At 43.0% G+C, this 27,875-nt stretch overlaps 2 protein-coding genes across 8 annotated transcripts in view; one reads left to right on the top strand and one right to left on the bottom strand.

Annotated features, from left to right (window-relative positions):
* The window catches only part of cadm4 (cell adhesion molecule 4), a 211,066-nt gene extending 195,063 nt beyond the window's left edge, over positions 1 to 16,003 (top strand). For 2 of the 7 annotated variants that reach the window (XM_078171715.1, XM_033641310.2), the window contains exons 6-10: positions 1,366 to 1,538; positions 9,302 to 9,418; positions 14,306 to 14,434; positions 15,410 to 15,488; positions 15,626 to 16,003. In XM_078171715.1, the coding sequence (XP_078027841.1) occupies positions 1,366 to 1,538; positions 9,302 to 9,418; positions 14,306 to 14,434; positions 15,410 to 15,450 (460 nt within the window). In that variant the 3' untranslated portion in view covers positions 15,451 to 15,488; positions 15,626 to 16,003. The remainder of the gene's footprint in view (positions 1 to 1,365; positions 1,539 to 9,301; positions 9,419 to 14,305; positions 14,435 to 15,409; positions 15,489 to 15,625) is intronic. The other 5 variants (XM_033641309.2, XM_033641308.2, XM_078171716.1 and 2 more) reach the window with 3 other exon arrangements.
* Positions 16,004 to 19,765: 3,762 nt separating this feature from the next.
* Positions 19,766 to 27,420, bottom strand: LOC144464419 (adenosine receptor A1). Its single transcript, XM_078171218.1, has 4 exons — positions 27,297 to 27,420; positions 25,591 to 25,960; positions 20,362 to 21,106; positions 19,766 to 20,307 (listed from the first exon to the last, which is right to left on the bottom strand). Exons 2-4 carry the CDS (start codon positions 25,956 to 25,958, stop codon positions 20,248 to 20,250), a joined length of 1,173 nt encoding a protein of 390 aa, XP_078027344.1. The 5' UTR covers positions 25,959 to 25,960; positions 27,297 to 27,420; the 3' UTR covers positions 19,766 to 20,247.
* Positions 27,421 to 27,875: the final 455 nt, after the last annotated feature.

Here is a 27,875-nt window from a genome sequence, read left to right as displayed (position 1 = left end):
TAGAGGTTAGAAAAACTAGTAGAAGTAATTATGTGTTTAAATATACACTATAGCTAAATATAAAGGTTTAGAGGTTCAACATTATTACGTTATTGCATATATGAGTGTGAATGCATCTATGAGCTTATGTAACATTGACTCAGGGTCACGTTTTTGAAGATGCAGTTTAAAATTTCATGGCTACAGCTAAGAGTTATTTTATTTATCAATAAATCTTTTCTATAAATGCTATGAAATGTCAAATAAGATGACCTTACTGAAATGACTTGCTTTGTCAAAGCAACAGCACAAACAAATGATATTCATTTTACTGTCATATATAACAGGAATGCAGAAAATCTTCACAGTGCATGACTTAAACATTAAATCAGTTGTAAAAAAAAACCAAGAATATTCATTGACATATTCGCGTTATCAACAATTAAAGGCACCGTATGTAAGAATGTGGCCAAAACGGTTACTGCACTCAAATTCAAAATACTGCCACGAGTCGTGTCCGCCCCCCTTCCCCTACAGATTCGAGGTTGCTGGACAGTGGCACGCTGGAGACTGATTTGTTTGCCCACGGGTGGCTGCCGTGGCAGGGCCGCGTCGCCGCGTCCTTGATCTTCGGTTTTCCAGCGGACCGTTCAAGCAAGTCCGGCTTCTCTGCTGTTAACGCTGCTGCCGGGATACAGCGGAGGAGGAGCCAGCTGCTAATGCTATGTACCGGGACACTGCTAACGCTGCTTGCCATGCTGCTAACGTTTGTTTCTCAAAAAAATCAGTCGGGTCAATGACCCACCTGCACATGGGCTACAATGTATGATCGAAAACGAATAACAGTTGAAAGTATTCGAAATGGCCATTCCCGTCTAGCTATGATGCTAGTTAGCCAACTTTGGCTAAAGCTTACCTGTCAAGGAGAAGAGTAGCCACTTCGACATCCGATTTCAAATTCTTCTCCGTTTTCAACCTTCTCCACCATTCAAAATCATCTCCTATATAGACCCTCGCTTTGCCTCGAGTTTTGTCTTGGCGTTTTTGGGAATCATAACGAGGTCGTTTGGGTTTAGTCGCACCATCAGCCATTGTAGCTCAGTCGTAACTGTAACTGATGCTGAGACTCTACTGACTGCGTGACTGGTAGACGGTGGTGGGTGGCGCAACAGGCCAAAACACAAATTCAAAACATGATTTGCAGACCGCAAAAAAATGTTTTAAATGCGAATATTCTGGCTGTACTACTGTTGTCGGTGAGATCAGTATGTTATATGAACATTATTCCTTAGTCTCTGTGACATATTAGGAGGATTTTACGACTATTTGCTTTAGATTTCTTACATATAGCTCCTTTAAACCTTTGTCTTTGTCCTTTCCCTCCAGGCCCAGGAACATTCAGTGGTCCAAGATTAACGACACCTTACCTGAAAGGGCAGAGATTTCCGGCCCCACCTTTCAGATTTCCCGTCTCAGCCAATCACACAACGGGACGTACTTGTGCCAGGCCCAGAACAACTACGGACGTGCTGCCGATCATTACACCCTATTGGTGTATGGTGAGTAACTACAGTGGACAACTAATTATATGTTGCAAGTTTTCTTCACAAGTGCTTGAAAAGTTTCTTCCATTGATTCTTTTTCTCCATTGTTTTTATTTCCAGTCTTATTATCCCAGGTAATTGTTAACTGTTCAGAATAATTTCATGTTCAATGGATCTTTTGTTTGTCACATTTCTTCTTCCTGTGTTTGGATGATTTTTTTTTTTTTTTTTTTGAGAAATCTTTTAAATTTTATCGATCCTTTTATCTTCCCAGTGTCTTTAGAGGCTGGCTATTCTGGCACTGGGCAACAGACCCATTAAATCCTGATGCTTGTCTCATCTGTCTCTCAGCTTTATTTGTTTTTCTGATTCGGTACACAGCAGGAAACCTTTGCTAACCCTCCTGTGCAATTGATTCAACAGAGGTATTGATTCCACAGGAAGACGTGGGCTACCGTGCTCAGATACTAGTCACCAGCATCATTATTCAGGCTATCTCTTGTAAAGAACCAATTTATCTTGTCCCCTGTGACCCAATCCTCTCTTCCAGGAATTCAGAGTAACTTTAATCGTCAAGTGCAATAAGTAAAGATATGAGATGTTTTGACAACTAAATGAATTCCACAACGCCAGCTGACACGTAGGAGACAAAGACAACAGAAGTGCAGAGTATTAATGCAATGCTGAATCTGTTGGAACTCTGCATTTTACATGGTGACATTTGGCAAAAAACAACAGCAGAACATCTGTTGCATTTAAAATTCAGGCGAATCAACTTTGCTTGTTGTTTGAGCAAAGGCATCAGAGGGGAGGGAGGGGGTTGTGGGTAAGAGGCTTTTGTTGTCAGATTTTTTTTGTTTTGTTTTTTACAAGTTTTCCAAGATGTTGCACCTCGATTCACTGGTGGTTGCTAAATACTTAATGAAGGTTGACCCAGATAGACTGCACACCGTGGCTCAAAGCCGGATGACGGCGGAGCTTGCAACATCACATGAAAATCTTGTTTCACGATAAAGTTATTTTTCAGAAAATGTGACAAATTGGCCAACTTTCCCTCTGAGTTTGAAGCGTATTTTGAAAACAAGGGTTTTGATGCGTGTTAATGTAATCCACTTATGAAACAACGGAGTAAACCTGCAGTCAAAACGGGACAAATTTGGGATTGTGAGATTTTAATGGGACAGCAGCAAAGCTAAATCGCACAGCTAGCTCATCATTAGAGGCTTCTACTGTTTCACATCCAACCAGCTTGTGGTTTGTCCTAATTACATGCACAGTCCTGTCACTCAGCAGGTGTGCCATTTTGTTTATCTACTCTCCCCCTGCTGGCTGCTCCTGTCACTGCACCCCAGCACCTGAATTGATGATCACAAGCAGAGGGACAGAGGGAGGCGATGGAGAGATGATATCTTATGTAACATTTTTCGGCTGCTTTTGGCGAGCGCCCCCTCATCTATCCATCCCACTAACACTCTCTTTCTCCCTCACACACGCGCACAACAATCGCACACTCTTGTACAAGCATGTCTAGCATCAAACAGCACGCATAATGGCAGCTTTCCACAGGCATCAAGGGTGGCAACGGTAGCAAGATGAAAGGTGACATCCCCACCTACTTCCCTCCCTCTCCCTTTGTCTCTCTTTCCCTCTGTCTCTCTCCTTCTCCCTCGCTATCCTAGAAGGTTAGACACGTTAAGCTTTGATGTGCGTTGCCACCTCTGTATGTTCTGTCTTCTCCCTCCTCCTCAGCTTCCTCCCTCACCATTTTTAGCTGTCTTCTTCATTTGTTCATCTCTGTGCCATTTCTTCCTTCCTACGTTTCGTCATTTATCTTTTTTATTTCATGCCGCTGCTCGGCGCTGGTCATTAATTTGATTTATCTCGCTTTTTTTCCCCCTCTTATCCTCTCTTCTTATGAAAAAATGGACTACATTTAAAGTAAGGAATCTTGCTTCGACCAGAATCCATAAAAGACCAAGAATCCACACAACCAACATAAGCCAGGCTCCAACTCCTCTGCTCTGCACCACGGATATCCAGCAATCAGCTTCTTAAATCCTCCTGCTGTAGCCGCATATCAGTGGTGGTTTGCTGTTCTTCAAAAAAATATGTACTCGCCCACTGGGCAGATTGTTTCAAACCTTATCTCAAAGAGCTCAGAGTTGTTGATTCAGCCATCATATTAATCTGTAGACGACTGAATGTCACTCTTGATTTTCCTGCACGCCACAGCTAATAATCTGGCTAATGTGGTGTTAATTCTTTCGCATGAAATGTCAAACGCACCCTTTTGCATTCAGGCTATACTGTTGCAGTGATATGTGTGTCTTTGTAAGTGTTGCTTAAATGTAAAAGGGTGTGTGTGCGGTACACATCGCTGCAAATAAACCTCCAAAGGTGGCTTAATAGGGTGTTAGTGAAGTGCTACTCTCTGATGATTAAATACAAAGTTCATCAGTCAATATGGAAAATAAATATGATTCCACTATGTTGAGATGACTCATAACTTTAACACAGAGTGCTTTGTTTTTTCGTTCCAGCACCCACGTTGTTATTGTAGGTGTCAAATAGTGACTGTCTTGTTTTGTAACCAAGCTTTTCACTTGTTCCTGAAGAATTTGGTGTCAGAAAAAAATACAGTCTCTTCTCTTACTTTCTCCTCCAACCTGTCTCTCTTTGTCCTCTCCTGTTATTCTCTCCTCTCCTTTTCTCTCCCCCGACTTTCCTCGACATCCGTCCTCTCTTTTACTCTGCCCGCTGTTCTCGCCTCTTTTACACTTCCTGTCCACTTCCTCTTCCTCTCTCCACTCCTCCCACACCCTTTCAACTGTTTCTCACTTGCCACCAGTTTACCCTCTGTTCTCGGTTCAGCCACAGTTCAGTGTCTTTACTCAGAGACGGCCCAGGTTTGCGGGAATGTGGCACACAGAGACGTGAGTGTAACCGAGTGGGTGAGGGGAGAGATAGATGGAGGGAGAGAAGGTAGGGGGAGGTGATCGAGGGATGAGAAGGTAGAGAAGAAGGACGATGGAGGTCGAACTCAGGTTAACATTCAGTACCACAGCCTGTCAGATAAACCGAGTGTCAGTTTCGTTGGCTCCAAGCCGTCCCAGAAGGGATCCCAGGGTGCACTGGGGGAACTGGAGGAGGAAGGGGAGGAGGGGTTGCGACGACTGAACGCCAGAGGATGTGTGTTATAAAGGATGAGTCAGCAGAAAAGAAACCATTTTATTGCAGGTGCAGAAAAACTACCAGTGCTCTGTCTTGTCTCTCCCCTTCTCATTCCTTGTCAACCTCCCCTCTGCTAAAGTTATCTGCCATCAGGGCCTGTACACAGAGTACAAACTCAGGCAAAAGTGGCTGCCAATTTGTCACAGGTGCTTTAGGCGCTGTCACTTTATGAGCGGAGACGGAGCTTAATGCTGGCGAAGGAGAACAGAGAGCGAGAGGTGGGAAGCTCTCCAGGGAGCCCGGGCCGTGGCAAAGACGTGATGCATTGAAGCTGAGCTTTATTTGACTGGTCACACTTGTGTGTAACTCTGTGTGTGAGTATGAGTGTGTGTGTGCATGCACTTTGACATGTTTATGATTTGGAGGAAGAGTGCACGGATGTGTACGCACAACTGAAATTAACTTTCTGCAACTTTCAGAAAGTCGCTAATGATATAAATTTGAGAAATTGTTTTGAATGAATCACAGAGCACACACACACACACGCAAGTATCTGCAGAATGAGAAAAGGATGTGGCCTCTTTCAGTTGTTTCATCTCTCTGCCACCATTGTTAAGGAGAAATTGGATTTTTTTATGGTGCACGTGAATGTGTGTGCATGTGACTGGGAGGAGAGTGTTGCTGATTGTCTGGTGAAAGCCCGGAGGGCTCCCTTATGTAATTGAACTGAGCTGCTGCACTCAGATGAATCGCCAAGCCAATAAAACCCATTAGAATTGAATTGCATGAGAGAATGTGAGAGATGGAGAAAAAACGAAAAGAGAGAGAGAGAGGTACAGATGAGGAGATAAGAAATGTCACTTTGCATACATGTAACACACGTATACGCTTGTGTATGCAAGTGTGTGTGTATATTTCAGCAAAGCAGAGCCAGAAGTGAGCACAGGGGAAAATGGAGATGTTAATGGTTTTATAGAAAGATGTATAGAAAGCATAGGGGAGTGATAGAGAGATGAAAGGATGGGTGAATAGTGAGATGGAGGAGGATGCTAGGTGACCAGGGATTAGTCTGTGTCTCCTCTCCTGTTGTAATGAGCCGTCAGGATAATTGGAATGAAAAACATAGTCCTCCATTTAATGAAGTGAGACTTTTAAAAAACATCGAATGTGAGTGAAAGTGGAAAAAGGTTGGGGGCGACTGGCAGAGGAAGCCAGACGGAGATAATGCCGAGTCAATTTTGTAGTTTTCCTCCACACATGACGACGCACCTTTATTGCCGTCTGGGTGAATTTTGAATGAGTCCTCAGCCAATAAGTGCTGGCCTTAATGGCCTCAGCAAGTGGACCTCTGACCAATGTCCAGCATTCTGTGCACTGATTGACAGCTGGAGCTACCACTGCTCTGGGCAAGGCCCCTTATAATCAGGAATACTGAACATGAAAGAATAACAGGGCTCATCCAAAATGGCGCCGCAGTATCCTCAGGCGCACTTCTGTGAGAATGAGATACGAGGAGAAACGTCATTATCGCAAGTGCCGCCACATCCATCCCTGGAAATAACATGGGCTGTGTGCCTGATTGGCAGCCATATAGTGTTAATGAATAACAATATGATGTAGAGGAAAAAAAGGGACGCTATCGGCCAAGAGAACGACAGCTGTATGGCATTCTCCTTAATTAAGTTGAAGAGAGAGGCAGTGAGGGAACATAGTCACAGAGGACTGAAACCAGAGAGGCAGCCGAATGAAGGGATGTGAGGGAGGGAAGAGGGGGCGTGTAAATGAGGGGAAGAAAGTTTGGTTGAAGAGAGTAACAAGAAAAGGAAGTGAGGGATGACGGTGGGAAGATAAGAACAAGTTGGGAAAAAGTGAGAAAGAACTATTTTTAGGTCATTTGTGATAGTCAAGAGAAATTAATCAGTGTCCAGTTAATTAATGCAGCAACCCTGGCCATTAATCCTCAGGCTCAAGTGACAACCACGTGCACACATACGTGGATCCACACACACACATGCAACATATATGCATTCATACAGGAGCAACAGACACACATACTTATGTAATTGTCTGGTAATCTCTTCTTCCCTCAATCTGGCCCTGTCTCCCTTCCTTTTCTTCACCTTACAGAAAACTCTGCTCAATTCTTGGTCTTTCCCACAAAATACACTACGCATCATGTAACATTTCTTTACAGGGAGAAGAGGACCAAGGCTGGGCTTGAGGAGAGAAAAAAGAATCAGGAGAGGGAGAGGTATAGTGCTGACATAAGAAGAGTGCAAAAAGAGATTGATGATCTCAGGGCCAGTGGGAGAAAGGGAGAGGAGAGACAGAGGAATACTTACCAATAAATTACTCCTGAGCAGAAAGGGCAGTGTGTGTGTGTGCGCGTGTGTGTGTGTGCCTCTGTGTGTGTGTGTGCCTGTGTGTGTGTGTGTGTATACTGTTTCACTATGCCTTTGTGTGAGTGTTGTAAGTGTGTGTGTGTGCGTGGCCAATTATGCGTTTGTGTGTTAATGTTCATGAACATGTGGTCTGGGTATTGGAGTGCGGAAGCCTGCATGTATTTTTAAAAACAAGCTGTGTGTGTGTGTGTGTGTGTGTGTGTGTCCTGAGACTAGGAGTGCATAGACTACCTCGCCCGTTGTGGTTTTATAGAGATTGTTTGATGAATTGGCATGTTATTCACTCTTAAAGTGCTGATGCACACGCACACACACACACTCTCACACCCGCTCTTCCATCTCCCTTTTAGTTCTTGTCAGCCATTATTTTTGTCTTTAACGGCAATATGAACTTGTCTCTTTCTACCTCTACCTACCATTGTGTCTCAGCCATTGATTCGGAGAATGTGTCAAGATCCAAGCTATTGTTCTGCATTGAATGAGACGGTCCCTGCATGGCACTGCTCCATTGGGAATGCATCTGTCACAGACAATGTCTCTGTCTCTCCTGCCATTGTACCATAGAAAATGTGTCAGTGATAGAGAATGTGTTCTTGTATAGTCCAATTGCCTCATAGATGAATGTCAGTCTGCCAGGTATGATTCTCTTCAGCCCCTGCTTTAAAGTATGTCTTCCTTATTGTAAACATCTCCTTTAACCCCCCCTGAGCTGGCACAGAGGGCCGCCGCAGAACATCATTTGTCCTTGTCCTTATCGCCTGTCAGGGGTCGAGGTCGATTTCATTTTGCACACACGCTCAGTTTGGGAAAATAATTAGTAACATTTGTCTTTGGTATCGAAATGGCATCGGCCTCAATTGCTAATCAGCACGTTTGGAATAAGTCTTTCCTCCAGCAGTGGCGCCCCCCGGGCAATTTTTCCTAGGGGTGGCTACATGGGGCAACTGAAAATTGGTGGTACAGTTAACATTTTGAGTTCTATAACGACGTGTTGAATATCTACACTTTAGGTGATTCATTTTTATTCAAAGAGGCTGGTTGTTCTTTTTCTTGAGACACATATTCGGCTTTAATTCGAAGGAGTACATTCATTGTAAGGAACATAGATGGACAATGCGTCACTGCCGTTTTGTGCTGGTGACATCATTTGGAGCCTGAGTTTGTGCAGTAGTGATCTCTGCGGTGCCGAGATCCCACCCAAACACCTGTCCGACAAGCAGCGCCATCAATAGTGTTTTCAGAAAAACGAACTCTTGAACATACAACAGCGTGATCAGGACTACCTAAAATGACAGAAACCATCTTTGGGCAAAATTATTTGACATGTACTTAGAATGTTGCAGAGAAAGGTTGTGGCAGTGTGAACTGGCCGTCTGAGTTCGACTCAAGCCAGCCGATGGTGTCACCTGCAACTCAGCTGGTCAAATCGCATGCTGAACGTAAGACTCGTCACATGTTTCAACAGCCAATCGGCTTGTAGTGGAGTCCGCTGGTGAAGTCGAAATGGCCGCAGACGGCGTGTTTGCTTGCTGCTGCAGGTGCTCTGTCCCTGCTGAGCCCTTGGTCACTACTGCAGCTCGCTGTATGTGATTATGCCCCCTCACACACATTCTCATTGACTAAACCTATACTACTATAGTACTATACTACTATGACCTATACTGCAACCAGCCACCAGGGGGTGATTTAGATGCTTTGGCTTCACTTTTGGGGAGTTGTCATGTTGTCTATCTTTATATTAAGTTTATGGTAAGGAACAAAACATTCACTCAAGTATAGTGGGTACCCATAGAACCCATTTTCATGTAGACATCTTAAAGTGAGAGTTCAAGACACCCCTTTGACAATGGCCATGCCAGTTGCTCCTAACTTACTCCTTACGTAATTTAGCCTCCTTCCCAACAAGCCTCTGGGGGCGCCACTGTCTTCCTGTATTTTACAGCTTCTCCACCTTCTCAAAACTCATTGGAGCAGATGAGCTGTCTTTGAGACTACCATCCAATGATTAGTGAGCAGGATGCAGAAGCGGGGCAGCCTAGAAACTCGATTACTATCCAGCAATAATAAAGCATGTCTCATGTCTTTATAGGCTGTAGTAACTTTGCTATAAAACCCTGCAACGCTTTTGTTGAAATGTCACTGCATGTTGTAGATAATAGCATTTGTGTATGTGTGTGTGTTATCCCATTCCCTGTCTGTCTGTAGATAATGTGTCAGTCACTACCACGGTCCCTCCCACTACTCCCACCACCACCCAACCAATCACCTCCCATCCCACCACCCCAACCCTCCTAACACCCAGCTTCGCTCCGGACTCAAAAGGTAACATACACACACCGTTTTATTCTGCCTCTGCTACCCTCCATCTCCCTCTCCGTCCTTCCCTGCTCTCCTTTGGTGTCTTTCACTCCCCTACTCATTTGATGACTCTCAGGTGGCCCACACACACACACACACACACACACACACACACACACACACACACTTATTCTACTGCAACCTTCCTTTGCCCTGCATCTCCATGAGCGTACGTGCCTGCAGACGCTTGGGGTGCACCGTGCGCAACCACCCACTCTCTCCCTCTTTCTTATCACTGGCTGTTTGATGCTCCCCACACACACATTACCCAGTCAGCATTTGTGTATGTGTGTGTGTGTGCATGTGCATATGTGTGTGTGGTCCGGGGCGGGGTCTCTTGGTGCTTGATGGGTACTGTTAATGAATCTGCATTAAGAGTTTAAGGAACTACCAAGGACTGACACTGGCCTCTGGAGGGCCAGGGAGATGCTACATAAACTTATTTATCTGCATACACACACACATACTTCCACAAACACACACATTCACAATGGCACACAAAGGTGGGGTGAGAGAAAGAAAGAAAGATCAGGGATCAAGGTGTGTCTAACCATGTTCTCCCTGATGGTGATGTTACACAGCAGGAGAAAAAAAGGCTGCTTGGCACTGCTCTGCTACCTTGTGTGTGTGTGTCTTTGTGTGTGTGTAAAACAACACACTCTTACACTAGTTTGCCTCTGTTTTTATCTACAGAATCTATTTATCTCATACATACGCTCGCACAAACACACGCCTACCATCTTCTCCTTTCTTTCCATACCTTCGGCTGCTCTGTCTCCTCTCTGTAACTTGAAAGGAGAGATGAAGCAGCGGGAGTGAGAGCATCCCCTCTTGTTCTTCTTTTGCCGCCGCCACCGTCTGTGGCAGGTAGAGGTTGTTCACCTGCTGGGCATGTGTGGAGATGTCATAAAGAGTCACAGGAAAAGCGACGGCTTGAGCAGCTTGGTGAACGTTTAGTCGATGTTGATGTATCAACTCAGGGGCACCTCAGAGAAACGGCGCACTTTTCAATACTGTCATTCATTTCCTGTGGTGCTTTGGGCTGCGGTGGATTAGGGTGGTGCGAGGGAAAGGTGTAGCGCTTGACTTCTTGCTTTTTCATCCCCTGTGAAATATTGCTATTCGATCCTATCGCAGTTGAATCGCGCATGTCCTGTGTGCCTGCAGATGCACCGATTCTCACTTTATCACACACACACACACACACGCTGATATTTGATCATGAACCTAAGCAGGATTGTGATGCACGCAGGGTTCAGTGATGTCTCAAAGACATACACAAGAACTCTTGAGTTGTCAGTCAGTGCTCTTCCTCCTCCTTCACTCTCTATTTCTCTCCTGATCTCTCTGTGTTAGCACTGTATTAATGATTCATGTTTTAATTCCACTCTGTCAAGGTTCAAGAGCTGCATCAATAACTTTGTGTCCTTGCCTCCTATTGGCCTTACCAGCTCTTACACTACACCCCCTCAGTCCTATAAAAAAATCTTTGTTATTGTCAGCAACTCAGACACTGTAAATCCAGACTCAAAGAGCTGTTTTTTGCAGCACAGATTACCTGAATTCATACTTTACCAACCATTTATTTTTCTGTCTCTGCACCCCTGCACTCTATCAATCACCTGCTTGTGTTGTTGCCTGAGATTATTTACTGGTGAAAATGTGCATAGATGCATGCTTGGTCTTAAGATTGCTTTATGAACTGCGTACAGGGCTGCAACTAACTGAATCTGCTGATCATTTCTTCCACTATGATTAATTGTTTATTCCACAAACTGTTGGTATAAAGTAGCATCTATCAGAGAGAACTGCAGATTGCAACCAGCTGAAACTTCTCCCATGTGCCAAGCATGAACTCCTGGTTGGTATTCCTTTAGTGTTTGTTTTTTAGGAGGTTTTTACCAGAAGCCAAATTATCCACAAAGGTCTCCTCTTCTCCAAAACAAACAGATCAGGTGATTAAAACCAGTAAAAACACTGACTGAAACAGCTTTACATTATTAATCAGTGTTTCTCCCAAATCTTGTTCAGCTCGTTGCAGACAGGCCGCTAGCCCAGCACCTGCTAATCGGTGCTCACCTTTTTTCTCTGATAACTTAAGATCCAAACGTTCAGGAGGTTTTTATTGGGAGCCGAATTATCCATAGAGGTCTCTTCCTCTACAAAACAAACTGACCCAGTCATTTAAACTCATGAAAACCTTGAATAAAGCAATTTGGTGAAAAAAATCTGTATTTTTTCAACACTGTTCGGCTTATCATTGCAGTGGTCGACACAAAAATGCAAATGGCCCTATCTAGAGCCAGTGTTTGGTTTGTCTGTTCTGGGCTACTGTAGAAACATGGCAGTGAAACATGGGGGGCTTCATGGATGAGGATCAGCTCCCTGTGTCGATACAGATGGCTCATAAAGGCGACTAAAACACAGTGGTGGACAAAGTACACAACTCTATTACTTGAGTCAAAGTATAGATACTCCTGGTCAAATATTACTCCAATATAAATAAAAGCTCATTCATTTTCTGTAACCGCTTATCCTGTTTGGGGTTGCGAGGGGGCTGGAGCCTATCCCAGCTGACATTGGGTGAGAGGTGAGAGGTCACCAGACTATCACAGTGACAGACAACCATTCACGCTCACATTCACACCTACAGGCAATTCAGGGTCACCACTTAACCAAACCTCTTTGGACTGTGGGAGGAAGCCGGAATACCCAGGGAAGACCCACGCTGACACGAGGAGAACACGCGCAGAAGGGCTCCCCCACCCCAGGGTTCACACCCTGCACCCTGGGTTCCATCTAGGAACCCTCTTGCTGTAAAGCGACACTGCCTAATGCATTGTTGTATATTGTCACAGTGCATTTACCGAACCTAATGACTCTAAAACAACCCACTGACTTACCTCGACATGCCCTCTCAGGTTGAATGCAGATCATTGTAGGGCGTGATCAAGTTTGCACGTGTTAAACTACGGAAGCATGTTGCATTCACTTGACAAATAAAAATAAAAAAAATCCTTTTTTATTGAGTAATTTTTTCAGTTTTCAGTATAATTTATTTCTGTTTTTTTGTGGTAATTTTTTTCTGTTTTTCGTGGTAATTTTGTTTCTGTTTTTCGTGGGGGGTTTTTTTTCGGGGTAATTTTTTTCTGTTTTTTTCTGAGCATTTTTGAGTTAAGAGAGCAATAGAACAACTGACACTTTCATTGCTTTTTTGAGAGCTCGATATAATGGAAGCAGACATGACCCACTTGTTTAGTTTAATCCAGTTTTACTTTGTTTTGGGTTTGAGACACTAGGAGATACTCTTGTCTTTAAGTCATATAGATGGTGTTATCATTAGTTTGTCGACTTTACCCAGGCACCGGTCACTTGCAGGTGTCAGGTGGGAGCCTCTCCTCGTTCAGGAAAAAAAATTACCACAAAAAACAGAAAAAAATTACCACGAAAAACAGGGACAGAACAGAAAACAGAAAAAATTACACCAAAAAACAGGGCTTTTTTTATTTGTCAAGTGAATGCAATACGCTTCCGTGTTAAACAAAGCAAACATTTAAAACAACACAAATAATTCTTCATCCTAAAAACTTCAAACATGGACTTGAGGTATGGCCATGGGTGATCTGGCGGGGAATCCTCCTCTCTATCTGCTACTGTAGCCATAGTAACACTGCATAACCAAATACAACCACCTGCCGATGACCTCTCCTATCTACCTGTCTGTACCGATGAGCTGCCCAGTCTGAGTAGTGCATGGTAGAGATACGGGAACACCACTTGGACAAACAAACCACATGCAAAACTGCATGATCACTGTTTATGGACTCTTGTATTTTAGAAAAGAAGGAAAATCATCTACTTCAAAGCAAATGTAACGAGTAACAAGAGCCTTCATAGAAATGTAGTGAGGTCAAAAGTACAATATTTGTCATTCTTATGCAGTGGAGGCAAATTAATATGTTTCCAAGTAATAATACTCAAGTAGAGTACAGATACTAATAATAATATTCATAAATAGACCACTAAAATTTGATGATTACAACTTTCAGTAAACCCTCACATTTCAGAAGCTTGAATGAATATAATGTGTTGAAATGAAAGTTGTCAATTTAAGTGTTTCTGGTAGCTGAGTGATTACCTGATCGATCAATCCTTTCAACACTAACTGACGCTTCCTTTCATTATTTGTCTGTTTTTCTTTTAGTATTTGTCCTTTACTTTAAAGCAGTGTAAAGTTGGTGAAAGGTGAGGTTGACATGAATAATTCCTCACCACTGCTGCAATTTTATACTACAAAATGTCACAGAATTTAGCTCACATTTTTATTTTTTTTATCTTTTCATCTCTCTTCACTCATCTTGCGGTGAAGTGTTTGATTTCATTTCCCAGAGCTGCACCACTCCGGGTGTAAACACACTCAAAGTTTCCCTCATTCAAAATGCATTGTGGTCTTGACAGGTGCTTGGCTGGAGTGGGTTTTCAGAGGCTGACATACTTATTTTTTTATTCACTCTCCTCATTTCTCCACCTTTTTCCTCACCCATTCTGATTGTCTGGCATTCTGTGCAGTGGGGGTGATGAAAGGTGATAATGCAAGTTGGGTGGAAGATATTGACTTCTCTTTTCTGCCGTCTCGCTCCCCGTACCCTCTCCCACGCTGCAGTTTTAATGTGCTTTTTTCTCTCACCCCCCCCCCCAATCAACATCTTTCCTGCTTTCATTTTTTATCTATCTCTCTCTTTGTCTCCATTTCTTTGCCTGCACTCTTCTCGCCTTTTATCTACGTATTTCCCTTTATATACCCCCACACTCCACCCACACACACTATTTGTCTCTTTTGTTCTTCCTCAGATCCTGGTGCAGTGGTAGAGACTCACAGTGCAGTACCATATGCGGTGATAGGTGGCGTTCTGGCACTGCTGGTTTTCACTGTCATCTGTGTCCTCATCGTCACCATCTGGTGCTCTGTTCGACAGAAAGGTAACACACAGACACTCACACGCGCACACACACACCAAGTAAAACAAAAGTTTCTTTCACAAGCAAGGGACACGTTTTGGCAATCAGAGCGTTTTATCACATTTTTCACAGGCGCGTTTTCTCATCTCGCCACTTTCTGGCATTACAAGCTGTGAAAAAATCATTGCAGGCCAGTTACACCCAGATTCTTTGAAAATAGTCTTTTAAACTGAGGTGTGAAATTGTCAGCGCAAGGCAGACAGGATGGGATGCTCCTCTCCAGGCGGGCACTGTCCATGATGGACGACCTTGGCCAGAATAGCAGAAGAGATAGGGTGGGGTGGGAAATGTAGGTGCGGTCCCCATGTTTTATGACTGTGTGTTAGTGTATCAAGGCTCATCTATTAAAAGCAGCCTCTCCGCGTTCCCTATCTTTTTAAGTGCCCCCATGTTGGCAGCCTTCGACTGTGCGCCCCGGGCTGCCAAGAAATGATCTGAGAACAGTGTAGCAAGCAGCAACCATGGTTACGAGCCGTCAGTCAACATTCAGTATGGCTTGACCGCCAATCAGCGCAGAGACAGAACCGTTACAACCAAACCATGTTGAGACAGAGCCATTAGGGCTTTGTCTTCGGCCTGCTGAGACTGTCAGCATGCCAGTCAACCTCTGCGGTAAGGAGAATTAGAGTGTCACTCACCCCCGGAGTGAAGGGACACTCGAGCGGGAAGATGACTTGAGCATTTCTCGCTCCCTGTAACCTGTACTGCACCGAATCATTAATCATACGGACCAGAGGGGTGTTAAAATGTGTGTGATGGGTTTTGTGAGTGACGCAAACGTGCCATTGTTCTCTTGCACCTAACCTTTCCCTCCACCCTTCTCTGCCAATCTCTCCTCCCTCCCTTCCGTGTCTTCTATTCTCTTCTCCACCTGCCCCTCCTCTTCTGCCTCTTCTATTATCACATCCATCCCCTACCTTTAATTTCCGCCGGTAGGCTCGTACCGTACACGAGAGCCTATTCTTGCTTGGTACTGACCTAACAATCAGTTAACTAATGAATTAATCAGTCACAGGTATGGAACTCAGTAATATTAGCGCTGATTGGTTTGATTACGCTGCATGGCGCCGCAATGATCATGACGCTTTGCCACCTAACCTGCCCCCTCCAATCTCCCTCCTGCTCTGTCTCTCTCTCTGTCTCTTCTCGCAGGTTCCTATCTTACCCATGAGGCCAGTGGGTTGGATGAACATGGTGAGGTGCAGGAGGCTTTCCTCAATGGGAACGACGCCAGCCAGGGCAAGAAGGAGTACCTACTGTAGCCCTTCTCCTTCCCTATCCCCTTCTCTTCTGACCTCATTCCCTGTATCCCGTCCTCTCCCCTTTGTCCCACCTTATATACAGTACACACACACACACACACACACACACACACACACACACTTCTATACAAAGCGCCATAACAGGCGGCCTTCTGAAAACGACTGTATACAGATACTGCACACAGCCAATCCATCCCGCTCCATTCCACTCCATATCCTCCATGTACACACACACACGCACTCACACCCGGAGACAGATCGAGAAAAAGAGAGCCTATAGACCCACCAGCCATTAATGACTGTGCCATATACTGTAAGTCGGAGAAACTGGAGAGAGCGAGAGAGCACTGGGGGGGGGGGGGAGGGGGGGTGGAATGTAGACAATAACAAAATGATGCCATAATTATTTTTGATCGAGAGGGAAGCAGGGAGCACAAAGAAAACAGGCACTCTGCCCGTGCAGCCGCCAAAGTGGAAGGGGGGAATTACAGGCAGATGACTGCTATAATTCCACGCCTGGAGAAAACCGTCTATTTCACAAAGCGCAATCTTTAACTGATGGAGACAGTGGGAGCAGTGTGTTCGGGAGGGAGGGGGTGGTGGGAGGGCAGGAGTTGACCAGGAGCTACTGAGCGCTAGACACAAGAAAATTGAAATTTTGTAAAATTGCCAAAGCATCTTTCCTACAGAGCGCTACTCATATATAATTCCCTAACAACACTGGAGCGTTTCAGCCCAGAGTCCCGGGAAGTATACAGACTTTATTACCAAGATAACTGTCCTGTTTTGCAATCCCTGTTGGGTGGCCTGCCGATAATTTGTGAAAAGAAACCATCTTTTTTTTTCTCCCCCCTCGCCGCAACAGTGAGGGAAAGGTGGTTCTCTTTTCTTTTAATTAACTCTCCATCTCGTCCTTCCTCTCCGTTCACCTGTTACCATCCTCTCCCCTCTCCCTTATATCTCTCTTTCTCTCTGTCTGTCCCCCCTCTATCGCTCCTCCTTTGTTGGCTCCTAATAATGAAAGGATTAGTGTTGGGCTGCGTTCCCGACAAAGAAGAAAGGAATATGACTTGCTAAGGCATTAAAGAAAAGCTTAATTATTTTAGAATGTCATTAAGAGGATAAAAAGGTTTAAAAGTCTTAATAAGAAGGGCAACAGGAGTGAATGAATGAGAAAATAAAAAAACGGAAGGGTATTTTTTTCTCCCTGAATGCTACCACACATATGCAGATACATGCACACATTCATACGTACAGTAAACATGTTGACAGAACAAGTATACATATCTCTGAATTCCTTATTTGTATAAAAAAAGAACAGCAACATAAATTAAATGAAACTTTTAAGAAATGAAAAAAAAAAAACAGTTTACTATTGAAACGCATTATGAAGCAACTATACTAACACAGAATATTAGCCTATAGAGGTGCAAAGCCGAACAAACCACTGTCCAGTGATCTTTAAAGAAAATGAATAAAAAAAGAATAAAAAAAATCATTTGTCTTTATGAGAAACCAGAGGTCTTATTGATTTTTTATTAATTATTATTATTATTTGAATAATTATGATTGTTGTTAATGTTATTATTATTGCCGTTGTTATTATTATAATTGTAAATGTTAAAGAAATGTACACTTCCCATGGTTTGTTTTTGGTTCTACTGTAGAGAAATTGCTGTCTTTTTTCACTCTTACCTTTCCTCTCTTTCCGGAGTCTTTCTCTCTCTTTCTCTCTCTTTGTCTCCTGTGCCTAGTCGTCTCTTCTCCTGTCTTTCACTCCTGTTTATTTTAGAGTCCATGTGTCATTGTTGATATATAGCTAACTATTTCTTTATAGGGGAAAGATACAAAGCACGACAAAATAAAAAAGAATTCAAAAATAAACTCTGGGATCAGACTGGTTTTTGGGTGTGTGTTTACTGTGTAATTAGCAGGTGCTGTTTTTGAAATCCTTGCGAAAAGGGAACAGGAGACGGAGCATATGATTAGATCAACGGGGAATAGTAGAGGTATAGGTGGGAAGATAAATATGAAGGAGACAGAGCCGGTTGTAACTGGCAGCTCATTCAGAATAAATAGAATAAACAAAACAGGAGGCTCTGTGGCGCCACTAATGAATCATAAGGACAGATAGCGGGGGGAAGAAAGGGCGACAGGAGGGTTGAGTCAGATGCACACAGAAAAATATGACTCTGCCATTAACTTCCACACAATCAATACCCGATTCTGTCGAGAAGCACTCAACATGTCCATCTGTGCACAGGGCTAAATTTGAAAGCCGCCGGAGGTCGCCGGGTGATAGATCGATGTGTTTCTCTTCCATCGATGGCAAGGCTCCATGGTCGCCTGTCATAAAGACAGATTGTCAAACGGCAATCAAAGTAATGGACTTGCCAGCCGCTACCAGCAGGAGTTGACACTTCAGCCAACAAACAATTCTAACAAACACACGAGTCGACATCAAACATATCTTCAGTTTATGATGACGCAAAGGTAGCCGAGGTAAGCTCCTGCTATCAGACCCAAAGAAGTCGATGGGTAATAAAACTGAGAATACTGTCCCTTTCAAACGAGAAGTGTGCGTCCTTCAAACAAAGGTTTCATCTGTTGTTTTTCCTGTGAGAGTCACAGCACTCAGTCTGGTTGCAATTGTCAGCTGTTTGATACTGTTGTTTCTGCTTCTCCTTACAGGGGAAAAAAAAAACACACAACAGAAAAGTAAACTTTCTAGTTCAAACACTATTTTGTTTCTCCAAAGAAAGATTTCAATCACGTTCAGATTCACAGGACTTATTATTGGATCGCTGCTAATGCTGTGTTCCTGCTTGCTCTGGTGGATCCTGGGAAACCGGCCATTATCTGGCCATAACAATGTTACAATTCAGCTGCTAGGCCTAATGATAATCAGACCACCACTGTGATCATAGAGGGTGATTATCGAATCAATAGACAATAGGCAGAAATGAGACCAGGACGAGCCAGATAACAGTCGGTTGTATTCCTCCCCCAGTTTATGACATGCGGCGAATGTAGCATAATCTGGCCAGTAATGACAGCAAGGAGTCTATGAATAACTCACATGTTCGCTCCCTGATGCGAGTTTTACCGATTAACGTCCTGGAACGGGTTCACGTCAGATAATTCCTCTGTTTATGACCCATTTATGACAGTCGTATTTCATTTCTACGAGTTACAGTGGATATCAGAGTCCATCCAAACACAAACTCTTTATATTTCTGGTGGCTACATGGTGGATTAGACACTGTTTTATCCATCAGTAAAAACCAACCCTGGTGACCCCAGGATGGTGAACGCAGCTTATGCTCCCCTGGTCTTGGCATTGTGACCCAAGCGAGGCAAGGAGGTGTGTACAGAGTGGCAGCATAGCATGAGGCATTGATTGAGGTGCCTGAGTGTGTCGAGGCCGAGCATAATCAGGAAGCAGAGAGCTTTCAGGCAGACAGAACAATTGAATGGGCAGCGGCGCCAAGGAAGCTGGAGAAAAATCTTTTTTCTTCCCCCCTTCACCAGATTTCTCTATCAATAATGTGTTCCAGTCAGGGATTTCTTTGTAGTGATGGAACACATACTGTACTGTGTATTTTTTTGAGTGCTTAAAGAGGAGATAGAAAGGCAGGGAGAGGCATAAAGAGCATGAAAATAAATGAAAAATAGACACAAGATCTGTAGAAAAAGCTGAAAAATGATCAACGGAGCAAAAGACTGAGCAACAAACCCTGAGAGGAAGGGAGAGAGAAAAGAAGGGAGGGAAAAAGCTGCTCTATAATCGTGGATAAAAACAGGAAAAAGAAAAGAGAAAGCGTGTTGGATGTCATGTCAATGTTCCACACAGAAAGAGATGGATTTCTCCTTTTTTTTAACACTAACACGCTTCAAGATGAACAATCCAATTAGAGTGAGCAAGGCCCTCTTTATTACCAGAGCATCACATTGTATTTACAAGTTTAATCAAAACAGCCATGAAGATTGTGTCATAACCAGGTTAATGATGTTTTCCCTACGACGCCCCGTACTCTCAGGACCACATGTTATTACTGAATGTTTAATTAAACGCTGTCACTCATAGATCTACATTAGCGGTGGTTGGCTTAGCAGAGACTTAAAACAAGCTTAGAATAAGACCCGCAGGAAGAGCAGTCAAAGAAAACAGACATCTGTGATCAGGATAGTAGTCATCATCTGGAGACTTAATTTTCTCACTGACATTTGGTGTGGGACCTGATAATTAACTGGCCTTTTCATTTGCAAGTTATTCCTAGCGTCTGTGCACAAGGTTGCTGATTAGTTAACGGGCCAAGAACAAACAGAAGGAATATGCTATACTAAGATTTCTTCTTCTACAGTCTGCAAGCTGTTTGTTTCAAACACTTTTTTTTTTACACTCAGGCACACAACACACGGAAGGAAAATTGATTTAATTTAACGGCTTAAAGATGATGACAAAAGTTTACTTAAAAAACAGCAGGCCAGATCTTGAGTTTTGTGAAGATTTCAGACCTCTGGGCACACTTTGGCTTTAAGAGAGTGTTTGGCTGAAGACCACGGAGCTGCCTGCACTGCCTCGCACAGGGCCATACGGACAGATTTTCCTCTGGACGGAGCTACTGGAGGTGGAAGCTGGGCAACAGAAAGAGGAAAGGATGCCCGTTCTCCCCCCACTTGTTTTTTAGGAGGAGTGAAGAGGATCTGGGGCACGAGGCTGTACAGCTGGAAGAGGAGCATGGCAACTGCATGAGTCCAGGCAGGAAGATTGGTTTTGGGGGTGAAAAGCAAGAGTGCATGGATAATGTGGAGCGGCAGGCACAGCAGAACTAAAAGGGACAGGGACAGAGCCAGTGAGCGCACCCTGCAGGAGTCATGTTTAGGGGGGTATGCATGACTGAAAGGAGTCTTCCTGGGCTTGATGCAAAGCAGGTCGAGGTAAATGGCCAGCAGGCAAAGCAAGGGGAACATGAACACTGTCATCCCGTGAACATAGACTAGAAACTGTGGACTGAGAATGATGTCAGGAGCACACACTCCCCAGTGGCTGCTGTGAATCTCAGCGTAGGTGAAGTTGTGCTTGTCTTCCACGTAAAACTTTGACAGGAAGCCGCCGTATGGTAGATACTTTCCAATAACCTTGCGGTCTTGGTGGTACTTTGGGGGCGGGGAAGGGGTGAGATGGGGTAAAGAGGTCGTCCAGTTGCCATCCAGCCCGAGGCCAGCTGTGCCCGGGCCAGTCCCGCCACTTCTCCAGGTGTCGAGGACGTCAGAGCCGATGAACTGGCCGAAGGAGGACAGAACAGAGCCCACCCAGCAGAGCAGAACCACACACAGGGCTCGCTGACGGGTCATCACCGAAGAGTACCTGGCATTCACAAACATGGGTGTGGACATATCTGAATCACACAAAAACTGTACTCAAATGTTCTAAACTAAAGAAAGAAATGAGCAGTTCTTACGGTCCTATACCGCCTCGACTCTCATCTCTTAGTAACACCAAAAATAAAAAATACCTCACATTGCTCTTATCAGGGAAAAGGGCATTTTAATTTTAAAATTCATTTCTGACTTTTGGAAGAGATCTGTCTTTTTCTGAATGCATCTTACTTATACCAACCGGGTAGCGGGTAGGTGAAAAGCAATTGAGGACCTTAAAAAAAGAGACATAATGCTGGCTCTCTTCCACTGAAAGGCTGGATTTGTAGGTCACTGTCAATGAAACATCCAAGAGCCTCAGAGCCTATTGATATTTACTCACCCCCGGGTCTCTAAGATGGCAGTATAAGCAGCGGGTGATAAAAAGCCGCCTTATGAGCACTGAACGAACAGGCAGTTTTGATGTAACAATATTGCATATAACTTTGACATGTTTGTTTTACTCTTGTATTGATTTTTTTTCCTTTACTGCTGAAAGCATGCTCGAGAGTGTGGCCTCCTGCCACCTACATATCCATCCTTACCCACACACAAACAGGAAACTAAAGCATTGTATGTAATTGTACTTTACAGTATGTGATTATTTATTATATTTCCAAGAAATGTATCTGTGTATGCATTTATGTAAGTTATTGGATTGGTATTTACACTCATCAGCCACTTTATCAGGTACACCTGTTCAATATGGGGTGCCGTTTGTAAAGTGTCTCACGCTGAAAATAACATCAACATTTTGCCACATTTAGCTTCAAACAATGTTTAAAAAAGTATCGTGAATTTTTTAATGTCACCTTTTACCACATTTACAGCAATATTTGTTAACTTAGAAATATATTAAATAGTTAAATCTAAATATTAAATGTGGCACCTAAATGTTAAATGTTAAATCTAAATATTAAATGTGGCACCTAAATGTTAAATGTTAAATCTAAATATTAAATCTAAATCTAAATCTAAATATTAAATCTAAATCTAAATCTAAATGCTAAATATAAATATAAATCTAAATGTTAAATATAAATGCTAAATATAAATATAAATGTTAAATCTAAATATTAAATCTAAATATTAAATGTGGCACCTAAATGTTAAATGTTAAATCTAAATATTAATATAAATGTTAAATCTAAATATTAAATCTAAATCTAAATCTAATTGTTAAATCTAAATGTTCTGGGTGAAACTAAATATTTAGCTAATATGCAAATTCACACTGCCGGTCACCGGAAGTACCAAAATAAAAGCTCGAGATGGTCAGACTGTGTTTATAGAATCAAATAATGAATTAAAACCAACTTATCGGGGGAAATGGACACTGGAACATACATTAGCGTGATAATAACTACCTAAAATAACAAGAAACATGTTTGGAGAAATTTTATTTGATGTGTACTTTGAGCTGTTAGTGTCTCTTCGGAGGGAATCACCTTGTTGTTTACAAATACTTATGGGTAGAAAATTTAGCGGAGTTTAGCTACATGTATATATGCATATCTCACATTTTTCACGTCACTATATCACCGTTTAGACTAATCTGGTGTTTGTAAAGTCTATAAACACAATGATTCAACAAACATTACTATCACGTTCTGAAATTAATAACATGGCTATCGTAGATTAGCGGGGCTAACCGTTAGCTGTTAGCCCCGTTAGCGGTGTCTGTAATGACTCACTAACTCTAAACGGTCCGTGAAAAAAAATTTTTTTTCCAGCGGATGTCTTAGTTACAACATGATTGAGCTAACTGGAGTAGTTTCATGTCGTATCTGACAACGGAAGGCTTTTAACAGATGACGTCCTAATAGCTTTGCTGCTGCTGCAGCCACTGATGCTTTCTAGACATCGTGATTTCCCAAAACTGAATAAATACCACACATCGCAACACAAAACTGCTTTGCTAGCTCAATCATGTTGTAACTAAGATATCCGCTGGAAAAAAACTATTTTTTTCACGGACCGTTTAAGAGTTAATGAGTCATTACAGACACTGCTAATGGTGCTAAGAGCTGCCGGTTGTTAGCTTAGTTTAGGTTGTTAATCCCTCCGAAGGGACACTAACAATTCAAAGTACACGTCATATAAAATTTCTCCAAACATGTTTCTTGTTATTTTAGGTAGTTATTATCACGCTAATGTTCAAGTGTTCATTTCCCCCGATAAGTTGGTTTTAATTCGTTATTTGATTCTATAAACACAGTCTGACCATCTCAAGCTTTTATTTTGGTACTTCCGGTGACCAGCAGTGTGAATTTGCATATTAGCTAAATATTTAGTTTCACCCAGAACATTTAGATTTAACATTTAGATTTAGATTTAATATTTAGATTTAACATTTATATTTATATTTATATTTAGCATTTAGATTTAACATTTAGATTTAGATTTAGATTTAATATTTAGATTTAAAATTTATATTTATATTTAGCATTTATATTTAACATTTAGATTTAGATTTAATATTTAGATTTAACTATTTAATATATTTCTAAGTTAACAAATATTGCTGTAAATGTGGTAAAAGGTGACGTTAAAAAATTCACAATACTTTTTTAAACATTGTTTGAAGCTAAATGTGGCAAAATGTTGATGTTATTTTCAGCGTGAGACACTTTACAAACGGCACCCCATAGTTCAACTGCTTGTTAACGCAAATAGCTTATCAGCCAATTACGTGGCAGCAACTCAATGCATTCAGGCATGTAGACATTGTCAAAATGACATGCTAAAGTTCCAACTGAGCATCAGAATGGGGAAGAAAGGTGATTTAAGTGACTTTGAACGTGGCATGTAAACTGCTAATGTACTAGGATTTCCATGCACAACCGGGTCCATATCATTGGTCCGACAGCCCATTGTTCCGACATCCCATTAGTCCGACATCCTGTTGTTCCGATATGTGATTATACTAGGCTATACTGTATTTGTGTACCATAGAGGATCAGCAAACACAACAAAAGTAGGCTACTGGTCGAGATACAAGTGTCATAGAGAGGAGAGAGTAAAACACCATAACCTCCTGTTATTAACTCTGGGGTCCGGGTTGTGTGGGGAGCTCTCCACAGTGCTGAACGGCTCCCGGTGGGCGTATTTCTGCCTTGATGGTGCGCCGTGACCGGCTCTGGGTCAGCTGGGAAAAGCTTGAGTCGAAGCAGGCTCACGGCTTATGTGTTTGCCACTTTCTTTTTCATTTTAACCCACACCATGATCTTTTCCTAACCCTAACCAAGTGTTTTTTGTGCCTAAACCTAACCAGACCTTAACCACAGGGCACCATGATGATTTCGGAACAATGGGACTTCGGAACAATGGGTTTAATATGGTCGGAACAATGGGATGTCGGACCAGTGGGCTGTCGGAACAATGGGCAGACCCCGCACAACCATCTCTAGGGTTTACAGAGGTGGTGTGAAAAAGAGAAAATATCCAGTGAGCGGCAGTTCTCTGGGTGAAATTGTCTTGTTGATGCCAGAGGTCAGAGGAGAATGGCCAGACTGGTTCAAGATGATAGAAAGGCAACAGTAACTCAAATAACCACTCGTTACAACCAAGGTCTGCAGAAGACCATCTCTGAACCAACAACACATTGAACCTTGAAGCAGATGGGCTACAGCAGCAGAAGACCACACCAGGTGCCATTCCTGTCAGCTACAATTCACACAGGCTCACCAAAACTGGACAATAGAAGATTGGAAAAACGTTGAGTCTGGATTTCTGCTGCTACAGTCAGATGGTAGGGTCAGAATCTGGCATAAACAACATGAAAGCATGGATCCATCCTGCCTTGTATCAACAGTTCAGGCTGGTGGTGGTGGTGTAATGGTGTGGGGGATATTTTCTTGGCACACTTTGGGCCCCTTAGTACCACCTGAGCATCATTTAAACGTCACAGTCTACTTGAGTATTGCTACTGACCGTGTCCATCCCTTTATGACCACAGTGTACCCATCTTCTGATGGCTACTTCCAGCAGGATAACACACCATGTCACAAAGCTCACATCATCTCAAACTGGTTTCTTGAACATGACAATGAGTTCACTGTACTCCAATGGCCTCCACAGTCACCAGATCTCAATCCAATAGAGCACCTTTGGGATGTGGTGGAACAGGAGATTCACATCATGGATGTGCAGCAGACAAATCTGCAGCAACTGCTGATGCGATCATGCCAATATGGACCAAAATCTCTGAGGAATGTTTCCAGCACCTTGTTGAATCTATGCCACCAAGAATTAAGGCAGTTAATGCAAAAAGGGGTCCAACCTGGTACTAGCATGGTGTACCTAATAAAGTGGCTGGTGAATGTTTTTGCACCATGTTAAGATTTAACAGTTATTTTCCACTTTAACCTACACTTATTTATATATACTTATTTGTCTGCTGCTTAAAACAATTCAACCCTCATCTAGACTCACCTGTCTGTGAAGCGATGCTGCAGGTGTGCGTCCAGCGTAAGCATCATCAACAGAAACATGGTAAACTGCCTGACCAGCAGGGGGCAACACACCAAAGTTATGCATGTGTACAGACACTGTGGGGTTCGCAGGTTGAGAAACACGTTCACAGGGACCCCCACTGCACCCCCTATAGCCCCCACCCAGCCCAGGCACAACCGAAGACAGCACGAGACGCTCCCGGATTGGGGCCTGGCCCCCTGGGTTCCCTCCTGGACGTCAGCCACTGTACCGCTGCCGCTGACCGCCATGCACAACCTCACGCTCACCACAATTACAGACACAGATATGATGCACTGGCACAGGAAGTACAGCCACATGAGTTCCATGTCTGGGGGAGATTAAAAAAAGAGAGATGGAGACTGATAAAGGCAAAAAATTCAGTTCGAAAATTCATTATTGATGATGATATGAAAGTGTGAAACTTTAAGAAAAAAATATGCATATACAGCCTCATTTACTCCCAGCTATTTGCCACTCTTGCCCTGTGTTCCCACATGGCTCTTTCAGCAGAGATTGCCCCTGCAGCGTTAACTTGCATTGTCAAAGAAATGATGAGATTTAGAGAAAGAATATTTACTTAGGAGGTAAATAAGTATAGTGAAAGAATAGAGGGAATACAAATGTAAATAGAGGCTGGAGGGAGGAGAAAATTTTGAAGTTAAACACAGGGCTGTGGGTCAGAATAAACAGTCAGCAAGGGAGAGGGAGAGGGAAGCACAGATGTGGAAGGGTAGTGATAGTGAGTGTGATGCAAGTTCATGCTAGTGGCACAAAGACGGGCAGGGGGAGAGTAGATATTTTGATAGGTATTGGAGAGCTGTAGACGTGCCTGGAGAGTGAAAAGGTCAGGCCAGACCAGACTTGACAGAACTTTTCCACTGAGGATGTGAGCACCATGCAAACACAGTGCAACAAGCGCCAAGCTGGGTGGCAACATACCGTTAACACTCTCTATTCTCGCCTCTTTCTGCTGCTCTTTGTTTTGCCTCTGTTCTCCCTCTGGCCCACCATGCATCATTCACACTCTTATACCCTCTGAAACGCAAATAGGCCCAGACGTTTATGCGTAAATACATGAAGGCTTGCACTCAATCACACAAGCGCGCGTTCCCTCCTGAGTGAATCATTTCCAGCAAATGCATTCAAAAATGATTGGCAGCTAATTTTAGTGCATTTTCAAACAATGGTCTCACATAAAGCGGAGTGGATGAATATGGAAACAGCAGATTTGCCAGAGCAATATGACACCTGTCCATTCCACATAATTAGTTTGACCTTTTCCAGAACATTCAGTGTTGGTCGTCATTTTTCCATAATAATCGTGACTGGCTGAAATAACCTCTTTACACCACTTCATAATCACTTTACACAGTTGTCTCCTGTCTCACCACTTGAAGGGCCTCAGCCAAATTGATTTAGTGAAGTAATTAATGGAGTTTAATCCACCTTGTGTGAGTTTTCCATTCAAATTGGTGGCTGGTCACTCCCAGTGTAATTAATTGCCTTAATTAATCAATTATACTCTTTCAAACAACATTTAAGCTATAGGGCCCAACCTTGCAGCATGGTCAGAGCTTCAGAGAGATGAAGAGTCAGTGGTGCCTGGATGTTGATATATCATCAAAGAAGTAAATTAGGATAATAAAAAAAAAAGGTACCGTTACCTGATGTGAAGCCCTGCGAGGACACAGGTAGTTTATACAAGCCTCTCTGATCTAACCTCTGTATGACTTGGCTGCCTTTTTATTTTCCTCCAGGATCTCTATCTTGCAGTCTCTCACTCCAAACTGTCTGCCCTATATAAACCTCATTCATAAACCTCTGCTTATCCACCTGCCTTCTATCTCTCTCTCCTGTCTCTGCAAACATATCAATTGTGTCAACGTTGGAGCACGGCTGCCCTTTCCATCTGAGATGTGCAAAGGGCAACACAACCACTGCCAGCCAGGGAAATATGTAAATACGGCACGCACACACACATGCACATATGAGCATGGACACACACACATACACATACACATACACACAAATAAGGCTAATTCTTTGCTCTCAGCAAAAACATTTTCACTCAGATCTATTTTTTTTCATATTCCTCCAGTTTTCTCTTAACCACAAAGAGACAAAGGAAAATAAAAAGAAGCTCTTAGCTCTGAAAGTAACGTGCTTTTTGATGGAGTGGGCATGAGCTCAAGATGATACAGATGAGCAAAGACATTTTACACAGTCTTATCTAAAGGCATTGT

The sequence above is a fragment of the Epinephelus lanceolatus genome, chromosome 10 (genome assembly GCF_041903045.1).
Source record: "Epinephelus lanceolatus isolate andai-2023 chromosome 10, ASM4190304v1, whole genome shotgun sequence".
Classification (NCBI taxonomy): domain Eukaryota; kingdom Metazoa; phylum Chordata; class Actinopteri; order Perciformes; family Serranidae; genus Epinephelus; species Epinephelus lanceolatus.
Note: the sequence above shows the minus strand (reverse complement) of the source record. Positions and strands in the feature narration are given on the sequence as shown.